The sequence below is a fragment of the Macrotis lagotis genome, chromosome 5, assembly GCF_037893015.1.
Source record: "Macrotis lagotis isolate mMagLag1 chromosome 5, bilby.v1.9.chrom.fasta, whole genome shotgun sequence".
Lineage (NCBI taxonomy): Eukaryota > Metazoa > Chordata > Mammalia > Peramelemorphia > Peramelidae > Macrotis > Macrotis lagotis.
In genome coordinates, this window is record NC_133662.1 from 128,588,305 (window position 1) to 128,604,368 (window position 16,064).

Here is a 16,064-nt window from a genome sequence, read left to right on the forward strand (position 1 = left end):
CAAAGTCATTCCTGTAGTAAATATAGGAGGCTTGATTTGAATAGAAGTCCTCCAGAGCCACTCCCTTTTCTATTGCAACATGATCTTTCTTCCCTAGATTGATTTCCACTCATCAATTAAAAAATAAATGTTTATGTTTATACTATTAGTTCATTAAAGACATTTATGATTGTTATTAATAGAATTACAGAATATTAGAACTGAAAAGGACCATGAGAATTTTCTAATTCAATCTCTTCATTTTACAGATAAGGATTTTGAGACCCAGTGAGGCTTAGTGATTTATTTGAGTCACTTTGCTAATTTATGGTGGAGCTGGCAACTAAATCCTGAACCTTAGTCCAGGACTGTTTCAACTATAGTGTGTTGCAGGGGGCAGTTAGGTGGCACAGTGGATAAAGCACTGGCCCTGGAGTCAGGAGTACCTGGGTTCAAATCCGGTCTCAGACACTTAGTAATTACCTAGCTGTGTGGCCTTGGGCAAGCCACTTAACCCCATTTGCCTTGCAAAAACCTAAAACAAAAACAAAAAACTATAGTGTGTGTTGCTATAGATAAAAAAGATGTACCTATCCCCAGGACTCTGTGTATAGTTGCATAATGTCATAGTTTAATCAACAAATTGTTCCAAAATCCTTAGAATAATTTATTTTCATGTAATTAATCTTCATTATTCCTGTCTTTTTCTTCCCCATGGTTTCACTTGCATTCTCATCTGTTAAATTGATAAGTAAATTTGACAGACATTTAGTTGAAACTATCAAATTGAATGGTTTTCGTTCTTAGAAGTTAATTTGATTCAGTTAATAAAACTCTGGTTGAAGCATTTTAACAACACATAAGAGGGTTTAATACAACTCAAGTAATTATGTTATGTTCTAATGTCTTTTCCCTATAATTTTTCTGTAAATTTTATGTACAAATTAGGGGAATTATTAATTATTCCTTACCTACCCCTAAATCTTTAAACAGCCATTCAAGCACTGGAAAACTTGTTTGGGTCCCTTAAAAGGGTGGGGGAAAGGGTGGTCATCAGATTCAAGATCCATCGAAAGTTATTTTACTTTTAGTGAATCATCTTTTCACATTTCTTTTATCTATGAAAAACCTGTCCTAAAAGACTTACAAAAAGGATGAGAATTAAATCCAAATGTGTGAAAGGGAAAAACCTCTTATCATAATCCTACTAGATTGTATTTTACCACTTCAGTCCTGTGTTCTTGTGGAATGGAACATGAAAAGTATTTAAATGTACTAATGTCAGATATCTGAGAACTGATTACCCACAGAAGTTTTCTGTAGCAATTTGTGATTTCTCAGATTGTAGCAAGATATCAACCTCACACAACAGAAACAAAGATCAGAAAATTCAAACTATTGAGACAGTATTCAGTGTCTTTCAGTAGATATAATATATCTGGATTTCAGTAAGGCTTGTGATATTGCTACAATGATCTTCCTGTCAGGATGAATGTAAGACAATCTGGTGATCTGATATTTGTTGAATAACTATACCTAGAAAGTATTGTGATTGATTTGGAGTTTGGTTTATTCATGGTTTGTCATATTCTCAGTCCTGTTCTGTTCTACATTTTCAGTCTCTCAATCTTTAAACATCAAGTATACATACGCAGAAAGTTCTTTTTTAAAATGTATGTTGCTTACATGGAACTGGGGGGAAAAGCTAACAATTTGAATGGCACCAAAATTCAAATTGTAAAATCTCAAAAAGTGGGAACAATAGACTGAAATTTATTGTCCATTAATAGAGATCAATGCAAAGTTCTCTTAACTGAGGTTAAAAATATTACAATTCTAGAATATGGAAGTTATGCCTTAATGGTAGTTTAATTGAAAAAAATGAGAGATTAAGTTGAATATAGTTCAACTTGGCAGTGTGAGGAATGAGCTCAAAAATGTTAGTGTAATTGTAGGAAATACAAATAATCTACTTGAAGAGAATCATGACATCAGGGAGGTGATGCCATTACATGCAAGTGAATTGGATTTAAGGGGGGAGGGTTGTGCAAATTCACCCACCTAACTTTCTCCTCTGGGGCCATCTGGGTCCAATGGATAGATAAAGATTAGGATGACTAGAGATGGGCCAGGATGCAGTGGAAGATCTTGGCCTTTTTTAAACTAAGATCTCAATTTGACACAGGCAATTCCCATTCAGTGATTAAGGCTAGGTAAGAAAGAAATGAAGTAAAGAATGACCTATTTTACATAGTTTAAAGAAAATCAATCTGGGAAAGGAAGATCTTTAGGGTTTGTGACCAAAACAGAAACAATTGCTATTTATAGTCACTCTGAATCAATCAGTTTCAAAAAATGGCCAATGGGGCTTGATCAGGACCAATTGCTGAAGCAGTGATTTGGGTTTGGGGCATGGTAAAAAGAAAACTATTCTTTAGCCAAAGCAATGAGTGTTGTGTTATGTCTAGTTTTGCATTCTACAGTTGAAGAAAGGCATTTTCACACAGAACTTTGTCCCAAAAAAAGGACACTCTAGGATTCAAGGGATCTGAAATTGTTGAAGTAAATGAGAATTTTTAGCCTGGAGAAGAAGCTTTGATAGAGAAGAGAAGATTTAGTTATTTTAAAATATTTTAAGGGCTTTCATGTTAAAGAAGAATTAGACATTTTTCATAGAACCATAGCAGAATTAGGTGGCTATTAAAAGGGGGAATTTTAGCTTCTTTCAAAGAAACACTCTAATTTCATTCTAGTCTGTAAAAATGCATTGAGCTATGAACTGGCTGCTGCATTGATTCATTAAAAAAGTACTTATTAAATACTCCAGCTTTGTGCTAGTTATAGGTTCTGTTCTTAGTAAGTCAATGTTTTATGGACTTTGGCATTTAAAAAATAAGTAAATATATAATAATTTAAGGATATATTATACTAATCATTATGTAGAAATAAATATAAATATAACACATACTCAAGAGCTACTCAAACCCAAATCCAACGACAAGAAGATTCCCTAGAGTGGGACTACTTTGTTCTTCAATCATTTTCAGTTGTGTACTATTTCTTGAGAACTGGTCAATAGAAATTCAAAGATGTTCACCACTGAAAGGTTGGTGTACTCATTTTATGTTTGTGTGTGTGTGTGATGACCTCATGATGACTACTCATTAAGGAAGAGGGATTTCTATGATCAATGAAGAATATGACTGCACTGGTAAAATCCTGAGTTTTCTAAAATATTTAGGTTGTATTGTTGTTATTCAGTTCTTTCAGTACTGTCCAACTCTTTATCAACCCTTTTGGGGATTCCTTGACAAAGATACTGAAGTGGTTTACTATTTCTTTCTCCAGTTCATTTTATAGATGAGGAACTAAGGCAAACAGAGAGAAATTACTTGCCCAGGATCACATAGCTAGTAAGTATCTAAAGGCAGATTTGAACTCAGGAAGATGACTGAGATTTGGCATTCTACCCACTGGGCCACCTAGCTGCTGGTCTTTGAATTGTACCAACTTGGTATTATGCACACAGTGAATGCTCAAGTAAGAGCTTATCAAATGCAAACATGATTGTAGCTTATTCACCACCATTAAATCACAAACTTTTTGGGGGGAGAGGAAAGGGAGCCTGGGCACAAGATAATGATGATAATGCTAACTAGCATCTATATATTGCTTTAAAATTTGTAAGATGCTTGACCTCTGGTATTTTATTTGAACTTGACAACTCTGTGAGGTAACTTTTTATTATCGTTATTTTACAGATGAGAAAACTGAGGCATAGAGGTAAAGTGATTTTTCCCTGAGTCATATTGCTAGTAATATAAAGAACTTGAGAGGGGGGAAATCATTGACAGGTTTGCAAAAGATGCAGTTTATTTTAGGGCATGGTTTTAAGCATTGCAATATAATTTCTGGTATTTTCTTATATAGGGTAACATTTTCAAATGTTTATTTTAAAATTCATTTTTATTTTATATACAGACATATAGTCAAGGAAAACAAATTTATATGTTGACCAAGGAACACAGAGTTAGAGCTAAAAGGGACCTTATAGGTCATTTAGCTCAACCCTCTCAACTTAAACATGAGAAAAGTTAAGTAATTTGCAACATAGTAGACCTTAATAAATATTTAGTGAATGGAGGAATGAATGCTTAGCAACATAGATCAGTTTTGAGGGAAAGCATCATAGTCATATAAGGATGAACAGTCAACTGCTGAAAGCAAGAGAGTTCTTTGAAGGGATTCAATGTAGCATCAACATATAACAGCAATAGCAAAGAGTTATTAAGGACCTCTTTGTAAAATAATTCCATTTAAACAAAAAATGTCCATCAGAAAAAAAACACAGACAACCATTGAAGGTCCAATTCCTCCTCCTAGGATTGCTGGAACCCACCAATAGTTCTAAGTCAGGAATTTTATTTTACTTTTTGGTTTTTTGTGGAGCAATAGGGTTAAGTGACTTGCCCAAGATCACCCAGCTAGCAAGCATCTAGTGTCTGAGGTCGGATTTGAACTCAGGTCTTCCTGATTCCAGAACCCATGCTCTATTCACTGATCCACATAGCTGCCCCTGAAGTAAGGGATCTGTAAATTTTTTCAAAAAATATTTTAGTGACAATATTTCTCCATAATTAGTTTCCTTTGTAATTCCATATTTTATACATCTAAAAACATAATCTTGAGAAAGTCTTCATAGACTTCTGCCAGCTTACCAAAGGGGTCCACATTCCCAAATGAACAAGAACACTGGACTAAGGTTCCCCCCCCCCTTTCCCCAAGGTAAGTGACTTGCCCAAGGTCACACTGCTAAGTAATTATTAAGTCTCTGAGGCTGAATTTGAACTTGGGTTCACTTGATTCCAGGGCTAGTGCTGTCTCTCTACTACTCCACTTAGCCACCCCTAAGGTTTTGTTCTAAGGGACTTGTTTTAGTCTATTGACAAGTCAGAGTGTGTTCTTAAGATCCTAAAGATTTGTGAGATGCACTGCATATCATGGTCCTCTCTGGGCCCCTGCTGATTGATGAGAATTCATTACTTCTGACTCAACTCAGTTACTAAAGAAAAGTCACATAAAATCTTCTTATAGCATGCTGCCTCTCCTGTCCATCCTTTCCTTCAGAGTGAATTACTCAAATAAATGCCACTGCTTCAGAAAATGTGTCAATCCTTTGCCATATGGTTCTACTCATTATCCCTGTGACTTCATCTTCTCTGGTCATCCATCATGTTCCTATATGTGTGACTTTCCCCTATTAAAAAGCAAATTCCTTGAGAACAGGGGCTGTCTTTTTTTTTTTTTTTTTTTTTTTTTTTTTGGTATTTGTATCCCCAGCTCTTAGTATAATGCTTCAGACACAGTAAGGGCTTAATAAATACTTTTCCATTCATTCATGGTGACTTTGAGACCTCCCAGGGAATACTAATAGTTGCTCAAAATCCTCAAGTAGTCTTAGAAATATTTTGTTTTAACCTAAGTCAGCATGACTTATAAGCACATATCCATTTCAACTGCACTCTACATGATTAAGGGCATAGGGGAGGGGGGTCTACACTTGTAAGTACAATCCTCTGCAGTAGCCTTTTTTTTAACTTCTGCTCTCCTCCCTAAACTGGCTTAGATTGGTAATTGGAAATACTAATCACTCAGGTACCCTGTCCTGCCCTGCTAGACAGTTTCTACTGTATAATCTGAGAAAAGAAGGAAAAGTAACCCTCTTTTATCTATCCATTCAGTAACTATTTTCTTTTTTTCCCCCCCGGTAGCAAACCTTCATTTTACCCTTTCTTAGCTGCTTTCTCATTGTAATCTAATTCTCCCATTCTAAATCTGCTTGCTTTTGTTGAGAAGGCAACATGCATCATATAGGTAGGGATAAAGGCCCTTTATCCTCTCCTGATAAAACTTTAGCTCATATATGAGGCTCTCTCTCTCTCTCTCTTAAACAGGAGCAGATAAAGATCCTTCTTTCTAATCTGTTATCACACACACACACAAACACACACACAGACACACAAACACACACACACACACACACACACACACACACACACACACACACAGACAGCCCCCCCCCCCACACACACACACAAGAAGTCTTTAACATCCTTTGGTTTAAAAAAAAATTAGCCTTACTTCTAGGGCTAAAATTACCCTTCTTTTAAGGGCTTTAATTTGGTACCAATCTTCACGTTCAACGGAAATCAATCTGAATGTCCTATTGTGAGTTTTTCTTTTTTTTCCTTTTCACAGCCTAAATACTACTATTGCCAAAATTTCAAGCTAAATCTGAAAGACCCTCTCTCATTTTTTTGCTTCCTCTTCGAGCTTTGCCCCCCCCCCCCCTCAGCTCTAGGAGGGTCTCTCCTTCCCAGCCCCATCAGGGATAAGGGCTGCTGTGTACAGAGTGGGTGTTGCCTGCCCTACTCTGCTGACCCAGTGGCCTGAGCCAATCACAAAGAGGATTGGGCCCCTTGCTCCTCGATTCCATTCCCCCTCCCCATCTCCAGGCTCCTAGAAAGAGGGACAGAGGAGGGGTGGGGATTTCAGCTCTAATCCTTGCTCTTTGCCCGCCTCTTCTTCAAATAAGAAGCTGGAGTCGAAGTGCAGGGAAATTTTCTGAACCATAGGACCAGGAGAATCTCGCAGATCTCAGTTGTCTGAAGCTAGAAAGGAAGGGGGGAAAATGGTGGAGGCTTTCTGTGCTACCTGGAAACTGACTGACAGCCATAACTTTGATGAATACATGAAGGCACTGGGTAGGTATAAGACAAGAGTCTCTGAAAGACACAGTATGTATGTCTGTAATTTTCTAATTCCTTTTTTCAATTGTGGATGGAAGATTAAAAAAAAGTCTTAGGACCCAGGTCTTCAATTCTGAAACTGCTTTTTTCCCAGAAGATAAAAGGATTGATATAAATACAGCTTTTATTATCTGCCCTCTTTCTTTCAAAGTCTAGACTCTTCTGATTGGGTTGTGTTTACCACTTATAAACACTTGCAGATGTTTTAATTTCATCATCTTTTCATCAGTTTCAGTTCTTTTGGCAGATAAAATTATGTTACATGACTAAGATTTGATTATTCCTTAGGATGCCTTGATTTTCAAGATAAGGTTTGGGAGTGGGGAATGTGGGGTGGGAGTGAGAGAAAACAGAAAAACAGGAACAGGCTTTGAAAGTTGTTTATTAGTGCAAACTCTCATTGCAAGCCAGCAACTTTTAAAGGTCTGAGAGTGACTAGTATTGTTTCTTCTTGGCACTGCAGGAGTGGGCTTTGCCACTAGACAAGTGGGGAATGTGACCAAACCCACAGTCATAATCAGTCAAGAAGGGGACAAAGTGGTGATCAGGACTCAGAGTACCTTCAAGAACACTGAAATCAGCTTCCACTTGGGAGAAGAATTTGATGAAACCACTCCAGATGATAGGAACTGCAAAGTAAGTAATTCGACTTCTTATCCAGAAAAAGGAAGAACTAGGGTTAGACTTTTAAAGAGGGAAATTTAAATTTTAGGATGTCAGGAAAATAATTTATCATCTGGAGAGCTATCCAAAAATGGAATGGACTGTCTTGGAAGTGTGAATTTCCCCCCCAGCATATCTATCTATCTATCTATCTATCTATCTATCTATCTATCTATCTATCTATCAATCATCTGAATTTCTTTTCAAGAGTAGGGTTGAATTAGATGCTCAATGAACTTTGAAATTCTGTGTTTAAAGATTTCTCTCCAATTTCTTTCCCTGGGGGGGGGTCAATTCAGTGGTGAAGAGTCCAGAAATGAATCCCACTGGTGGTGCTTGGGGTATCAGATCAACCTCCCTGATCCATGATTTATATTGAGTCCTATCTCTGTTTCTGCTTTTTCCCATTCAATTGAAGCTATATCCAATTCTTTCCCCTCATTTTCTCCTTGAGCTATATTTCTCAAATTGTGAAAACTTTAAAACTTTACAAAAATGAATCTTGAAAATTACTTTTCTATCTAAAATAAATAATAGATAAATAAATGTATTACATGATTGTAAATGTATAACCTATATCAGATTACTTGCTATCCTAGGTTGGGAGGTGGGAAAGGTGGGAGGGATAAAACTTTACAAAAATGAATGTTGAAAATTATCTTTACATATAATTAGAAAAATAAATAATAACAAAGAGTGTAAATAAATAATAAACAGTTTGCACTGCTGCACTCAAAAGAAAGGAATTGCTTTCTTCCTAACCTTTTTGAAAAGATTAGATAAGCAATATTATAAAATTTGTTTCATTTCAAAATTTCATTTAAGTTAGTGATATAGAGATGAATGATTATTTTTTGGGTATGGAAGTTTCATTTCTGATACATGAAGGCAATGAATTTTGAACTAAGATATGAACCCTAATAAAATGATTAATAAGAGAAATGTTGTATAATCCATATTTTAATGAAATAACTATTATAGGTAATTATTTATAGTATAGCAATGGTGATGCCAGTCACCATTTAAAGAGAAGTTAAGAACTGTGTTGCTTCAGTCTAGGTTTAAATCTTAAGTATTTCTATTGTTGTCTTAGTTTTGTGGTGTTTTTGTTTTCCATAGTCTGTTGTAAACCTGGATGGTGACAAGCTAATTCATGTTCAGAAATGGGATGGCAAAGAGACAAACTTTGTAAGAGAAATTAAGGATGGCAAAATGGTCATGGTGAGTAAGAACAGTGCATTCTGCCTAGAATTTATTTGGCTTACAATGTGGAACATGAGTAGCAAAAATATTTTAGCATGTATAAAAAGAATTTTTCCATAATTTCCTCTATTGTGTGAATTGCAGGATTTAAGGTAACATATGAGAAGTCAGTGAAGTTGCACATTAAATATAGCAAATTTACTATTGCTGGTAATTATTTCAATCTGTAAGAAAAAGGATTTTGGTAGGAAAGGAATGTCTAAACCTTAAATGAAATAAAATTCTATATTTGAAGATGTGGCTGTGAAAACATGAAACAGATTGATAATCATTTTGTAATTAAATGAATAAGCTAGTTAAGTTTCAAAAATTAAAATTTATATATCTAATTGATAAACAATAATAAAATGTTATCACTAATATATTTTTTTTAAATTGGTATAATTTAAAAGTATTGATAGTCAATCTTTTCAATAATAAAAAGATAAAAATATATGCTAGCAAAATAAATGAAGACTAATTTCAAACTTAATTTTCTCAACTAATTAAGTTGAACAAAGTGGCTTTATGAGGGTTAAAAAATGACAACATTTTGATCCACCTATTTTGGACAATTTATTTTATAATATGGTACAATGACATTTTGGGGTTTCACCTCTCTGAAGGAATTCATACATTCTTTGCGGGGTTTTTTTGGGAACATTTTTAAAACAAGAATCAGAAAAGGGGTACTTCCATAAAAGTTTGTGCTATTTGAATAATAGACTCTGAACACTTGAATCATCATTATCTTGAAATGAAATGTAAAAAGGCTCACTAGATTGCTGAATGTGGAAGGTAAGGGAAAAGAAAAAGAAAAGAAAATGAACCAGGAACTAGTTTTTCTTTCCTCACCTAAGAGAGCATTTTCCTTGAAAACATTAGCCATAGATAGATAACATTTGAGATCCCACCTCCCCACCCCCATAGTAGGCTAGATTTATATGATACCATGTATGCAAAGCAGAAAACATTTTATGCACCCTGACAGGTAGTGGAATATATCAGTCTTGTTTTACACATGAGGAAATCAAAGAATTTTCTTGAACTGATTCTACAACTTACCCAATATGACTCAGGTATTAATCGACTCTTAATTCCAATTTAATTTCCCCTCATGCCTGTTTTAAGTAAAGGTTCAGCTGTGATCAGTGATGAATTAAAAAACAAATTCCAAAAAAAACTAGACAATAACATACTGAACTTGTGCAGGTAATTTCACATGTATTTATATTTGTATGTGAAATGATAAATCATAAAGGAAGCTGTTTGGCAAAACATATAAACACTATTTTTTTTTATTTTACATCCATTTGCTAGAAAATACAGGTTAAAATTTAGACTACTTTAACCATAGTTGTAGTCCTACTCTGAATTCTATCGTCAAACACTAAGGATCATACATTTGCCTGGTGAAATTGTGTCCATTCATACCAAAGACTACATCTTTGTCCACATAAATTTTGATTGTGTTCAAAATCTACCAAAAATTCAGTGATAGCAAACTTAGGAGAACTATGTTCTGCAAATCAGGATAAGAGAGTTTTACATTCAGATGTGTTTTTTTTCCTTTATGAAGATTGATTCCTGAACTAACCATTAATTTTCTTGAAGATAGCTAAAAAAAAAATCACCTAAATGCATCAGACCCAAAGCTTCTGTCACCACATGTTCCCTCAGTTAGACAGTATGATAAAAGAGACAGAGAAACAGAATTGTCAATAGAATGACCTAGTTTCAAATTCTACCTCAGTCACTTTCTAGTGGTAATATACAACTTTAATCATTTAAAGCATAATTAAGTTTTCTGGTTTGACCTGATTTCCCTGCCAAGAATCAATTCACTTTGTCCATAGAGACTCACAATATGTATATAAATGAAACAATTAGAGCCATATATGATCTTTAAAGAAGAAAAAAATAGAAGACTCAATCCTTAAACAAACATTCAGGCAAATTTTCAAGCATTTGAGTTTTAAATTCCAAATTGTTACAATTTAAAATATATTTTAAAAATGCCACCACTGAAACGACTTTTCCTGAATTTATAGTTATTTGTATTTTAACATTCTAGACTCTCACCTTTGGAGATGTGGTGGCTGTTCGTCACTATGAGAAGGCATAAACAGCATCATGACGGTCCCCTGTCCAGATGAATACTTCAAGAGAACTTTTTTTTCTCTCTCGCTCTGATATGAGTACTACCATATTACTGATGTTAATGCCACTGATGTTGACCTGGAAGGTGATAAACCTTTTAAAAATGTTGCTCAAGTCAATTATTCCACTTGTTTTAAATTGGATACTTACAAAAACTGCATGGTCTTGAAACCATTTTTTTTTACAGAAGAAAAATAATTTTCTTATGATTTTGGGGAGAAATGCAAATTAAATAAAGATAAAAAATGTTAGAAATATGTGCAGCTTTGTGAATTAATGGAAGTGCTTTGAGAGGTAGGCAGTAGGGCAGCTTATAACAAATTAGCCTTTTATAAAGGCTTACAGTTCTTAGAATCTTTTTGTGCAGAATGCCAAAAAAAAGAAGAAAGAAAAAGTCTAAGTACACTGAAGCCTTGTTATAACACTATTCTTAGAGTCAATGCCAAATTATAGATGAGAATATAATAAGGTACTTCTGAAAATTACATCCACTTATTCAGGGGCCAAGACACACCTACTTTCTTGGGTTGTTAAAAAATGGGCTTTAATACAATCTAAAAAAATAAAATTTTCACATTTTATCATTTTAAAAAAACTATACAAAAATAAACTAGAATGAAAAGGAAACACCAATTCAGATTTAAATTTGAAAAACTTTTCTTGTGTTATGGATATCTTTGGCATTCTGGTGAAACCTATGGATACCTTCTCAGAATGATGGCTTTACATGTATAAAATAAAATACATAGACTTGTGAAGGAGATGAACTCAATTGTAATAGTATATCTATATATCTATATATCTATATATATAAAACATACAAATTCTCAAACCCCAAGCTATAAAGACTTTTTAAGGTCAGACCTTATTAAAAAAGTAATACTTTGTCTGACCTGATTTCTAAAGTAAAAAATGCAGGATTTTGACTTATGGTCTTTTAATTTCTTATGAAACCTTTCAAAAAAAAAGAAGGGTAGATATTCTTTTTCTGGCTGAAATATAATTCCATTTATTCTGGCCAAAATATAATTCCATATATTTCAATGAGCACAGATGCTTTACATCCATTTAAGCATCCATTTAGAAATACTCAAAAACTTTTATCTCAAAGTATTGTGGATAGTCTTAGCAGGATGCTGAATTACTTCAGTGACAATGATATCTAGAGGGGATAATTTTAAAATCCAGATAGAGATCTTGAATTAACATATGAATGAAAATAACTATAGAATTCAATTTATTGACTGGTGAGACAGAGTCCTGTCTGGATAAGGAATCTCTACAGCTTTCCAAATATGGTTTCAGACTCTACCATAAGCTCTAAATGGGTCAGTGAGATGATATTTGACATACTAGATTCTGACATCTGTCATTTCTAAACCCTACCTGAAAAATGATCAAGTCAGATCTATATTATGACATGCTTATGTGATTTGTTTCCCATCTTTATTTCTAAAGATGCAAAGTTGAGGACTTGGACTTCTTGCAATGGATTTGGATTTTATCATAATGGTGATAATTTCCATGACAATGGATTTTTCTTGTGACATGGAGTAAAGGATGAAAACTTTTCCCTGTTGGAGGACTGCTAAGTGGGATGGGAAAAAAAAACAAGCTAGAAAGGGTGGCATTGGGGACAGGATTTGAATGTAAAATAGCTAACATTGGCAATCTTCCTGCTAGCTCCTCAGATGCATTCAAACTCATTCTAAGTACTTTCTTCCTCAAATCTTCCTGTTTACATAGAAACAATAGCACACATTTATATAACCCTTAACAATTTACATAGTGTCCCTATATTTTTAGTAGTACATATACTATTATATCCAACAGCTGGAATCCTGGAGACTCTTCTTCAGTTGGACAGAGGGACAGTGGGAGTCAGAGGAGCTGAAGCAGTGACTGTTATGTTAGATTTATCAGAAATCTTAGTCATGACAAATGACTTGGGGAATTGTGTGCCATCTTTGGGTCCTCCTTGGGTTGGGGGTCTGGCTATGCAGGGATTTTCAACAGCATATCTGTGCCCTCAGCAGTGCCTCAATTCCAGCAGACCACAGGAGTGAGATAAGAGAGGAAGCAAGGACTGGTAGTTTGGGACCACTCTGATCTTTGTTCTATAGATCTTGGTCCCTACTATAAAAACAGAAAAAAAACCTGTCCTTTTAATGCCTTATAAATTCATCATAAAAAACTGAAAGGAAATAGGATCCCCAAACCTTTCCGGATATGAATTATCTTTACTGATGTTAGAATTATATAAATTCATAATAAAGAAATAATTTAAACTTGGGAGGTAATAAGCTAGGCCAGCCACATGCCCATTTTATGGTTTGGAGGGTAAGATTCAGTTGTAGTCACTTAACATTAAGTCCCTACAGTATGCAAAGCAATGCAAGTATAAAACAAAGTGGGAGGAGAACTTGTTTAGGAGTCAGAATGACCTGGATGTAATTGTTGCTTTTGACATATTTGGCCGTGTATCCATTGGAAATTATTTTAACTTCTCTGCACTGTGGGCATTTCTTTCAGAGTGTAAATTTTTAAGAGGACTTGCTGATCTAGATTGGTGAGAAGAATTACCCACATCAATGAAATGAAAGATCCTCTATAAAAAAAAATATGTTCAAGGCCCTGTAACTTGTTTTAATTCCACTGCAGTTGGCAAAATCATTTCCCTATGAATAATGCAGTTTTCACAAGATGATGAGTGTTTTATAGCATATCAGTAGCACATTAAGATTTTTGTTCTGGCTGTCGTTTTTCCAGTATTTCCCCCCCTCGAATTAAAGTATTTGTTCTTATAACTCTTGCATGAAAGAATCTTTTAATTAGGGTTTACTCTTTTGAGGTAAACAGATGCTCTGTTAAGTCCAAGTCCTGTGTTTTGATCTTATCTCAGAGATTTGCCTTTGGAAACTTTTTTCTCCCCCAGGTTGTCAAATGATTCTGAAAAGTTATCTTAAACATTTCAGGATCTCTGTTTCGAAGATAAATTTAAAATGCTTTGTTTCTGTCTGATGTCAGTAATTTTAGACTCACTGTTGCCAACTGTAATTACTTTGTTTTACTTTTCTGCTTGTTTTAGGTAGACCTTTCTTTTGCCAGGAATCTACTTCATGCAAAAATAATGTCTAAAGAAAAACATTTAATACTTGTTTCCTTTATCAACATGTTGAGGAGCAGGATAAGCTATGAGTATCTCCTGTTCCCTTACAAGATTCTTTGAAGCCAAGGTCAGTTACTGCATCCTGGACTGCCTCTAGTCATCTAGACTTTTGTCTTACCATTGGACTTTGAAAGTAAGGCTGACAACTTTGGGCAGTTCTCCCTCATTTAAAATCCAATTGCAAATCAAGACTTCACCATTGGTCTGTTCTTGGTCCCCTTCCAGAATGAAGGTTGAACAACAATATTATTGCCCCATTTTAGATATGAGGAAATGGATTCTCAGAGAATATTACATATTCACAGTTACAATAAAGGAGGTAGGGGTAAGGAAAGAGACTCAGAACCTAAACTAGTTGATCTTTTTATCATATTACAGTGCCTCAAGGCATTGTTAAGCTAATTTCTTTGTTAAAGATGTAGGTATTTACTGTAAGAACAGAAGTGACAAACTTCAAATACCAAAAATAATTTGATCTAGAAATTATTTCTGAGATATCAGGGTCTACTAAAAAGATGAGTTGGAATACAGGGTAGTCATGTGCAAATCACAAGCTACTGGTACTCATATTGGTTCTCATCAACCATACAACCACTGTCCCTCCAAGCTTTCTTGGGAGAAATATATAGATCTAAAATTTATAAATATGTGTACTATGGGCCTAATTAAGTTAGATAGACAAGGGGGTTATAGATTGGTGGGTATGAAAGAAGTCATTATTTGAATTTACACCTTTTATGGATGAATATGTACTTTGTACATATATACCGAATCTCACAGGGTGTAGGCAGTGTTATATCCGCTTATCTATTTCACAAAGGGAACAAATTGGAGATTTTCACATGCAATAATATTTCTGATTTAATTATAAATGAAATTAATGATGGTTCAAAAGTTATCTATCCCAATTGTCCTTTTCTTTTCTGTTTAGTTAATCTTTGGATTAGAATTCTAGTCATCAATCAATATAGAACTCTCTTATTTTGCTATCCTGAAAGTTGCCATTTATTTTCTCTCTCCTGGTTTTTATTGCTCAGAACCCCCCCCATATCCCCACTCCCACCTTTAACTCCAAACCCTCTCTTGTGAACTGAGTTTCCAAGTTCCATTTTTTCCCTACAGTGAAAAAGCAAATTGGTACTTTTTACAATTTTACATGTTGTTTCAGGCATGTCTGTGTCTGGATTTGAAACATAGGATTGAGAAACTTTGATTTCAAAAGCCCCATTCACTGGTCACAACACCAAATGGATTGAGGGGGGAAGGGGGAAATAACATTTTCCTTGATGGGAAATGAATGCACTTTACAGAAGTTTTCTGAGCATAAGAAAAAAAGGAAAGTATTCCCCCCTCCCCCCCCAATATAATTAAATGTAGGGGGTGTTCTCCATCGGTGAAACAGGCACTAAAGGCCTAAGAGTAAGTAGTTAATATCCCTATTAGATCAGGTAGTTAACTTGCCTCAAAGGGACTTTAGGGAGAAAGAAAATCTACTGCCCCCAAAATGAATTTCCTTACAGGTCTTTTAATACAGACCAGGTAAGATCCAGGACCCGTTTCCATCCCAATCCTATTATGATGTTAGCCAGTTTTCAAAGGCCAGGAGATGCTCAAAGGTCTTTTGCAAATTTTTTTTTAAATAAGTTCAAACAATTCACCGAAAAGATGTGTTTGGGTGGATGTATTTGGTAAATGGGTTTTTTTTGCACGTCGTCTCATTAGAATGTGAACTCTTTAAGAGCAAGGACCACGTTTCCCAAGACTATAACACAGAGTGATATATATAATATATATATATATATATATATATATGTACACATACACACATGCATACACACACACACACACACACACATATATATATATGTATAAATCAAATGCATGTGCGCACAAAGGATGCTGAGGCACGAAGAGATTCGCAGCAGGGTACTGGTTACAGACAGAAGGACCTTGGGGCAGAGGACTGGGAGAACCCAGGAGCTAGAAGGGAGCTCCCCGGGCTAAGTAGCTCAGCTCTAAATTTGGTCAACTCGGACCACACG

General features: G+C 35.0%; 1 protein-coding gene and 1 long non-coding RNA gene across 4 annotated transcripts in view; one reads left to right on the forward strand and one right to left on the reverse strand.

The window, feature by feature from the left end:
• The window catches only part of LOC141487897 (uncharacterized), a 107,965-nt gene that overhangs the window by 90,348 nt on the left and 1,553 nt on the right, over nucleotides 1–16,064 (reverse strand). For all 3 annotated transcript variants that reach the window (XR_012468538.1, XR_012468537.1, XR_012468536.1), the window contains exon 2: nucleotides 10,776–10,931. This is a non-coding gene — a long non-coding RNA (uncharacterized LOC141487897). The remainder of the gene's footprint in view (nucleotides 1–10,775; nucleotides 10,932–16,064) is intronic.
• Nucleotides 6,484–15,833, forward strand: FABP7 (fatty acid binding protein 7). Its single transcript, XM_074187483.1, has 4 exons — nucleotides 6,484–6,743; nucleotides 7,252–7,424; nucleotides 8,571–8,672; nucleotides 10,768–15,833. The coding sequence occupies exons 1-4, from the start codon at nucleotides 6,671–6,673 to the stop codon at nucleotides 10,816–10,818; spliced, it is 399 nt and encodes a 132-aa protein (XP_074043584.1). The 5' UTR covers nucleotides 6,484–6,670; the 3' UTR covers nucleotides 10,819–15,833.

Coding starts and splice junctions, on each gene's coding strand:
- FABP7 (XM_074187483.1), top strand. CDS start 6,671: ATGGTGGAGGCTTTCTGTGCTACCTGGAAACTGACTGACAGCCATAAC. Junction 6,744..7,251: donor TGAATACATGAAGGCACTGG/GTAGGTATAAGA, acceptor TTGGCACTGCAG/GAGTGGGCTTTGCCACTAGA. Junction 8,673..10,767: donor AGGATGGCAAAATGGTCATG/GTGAGTAAGAAC, acceptor TTAACATTCTAG/ACTCTCACCTTTGGAGATGT.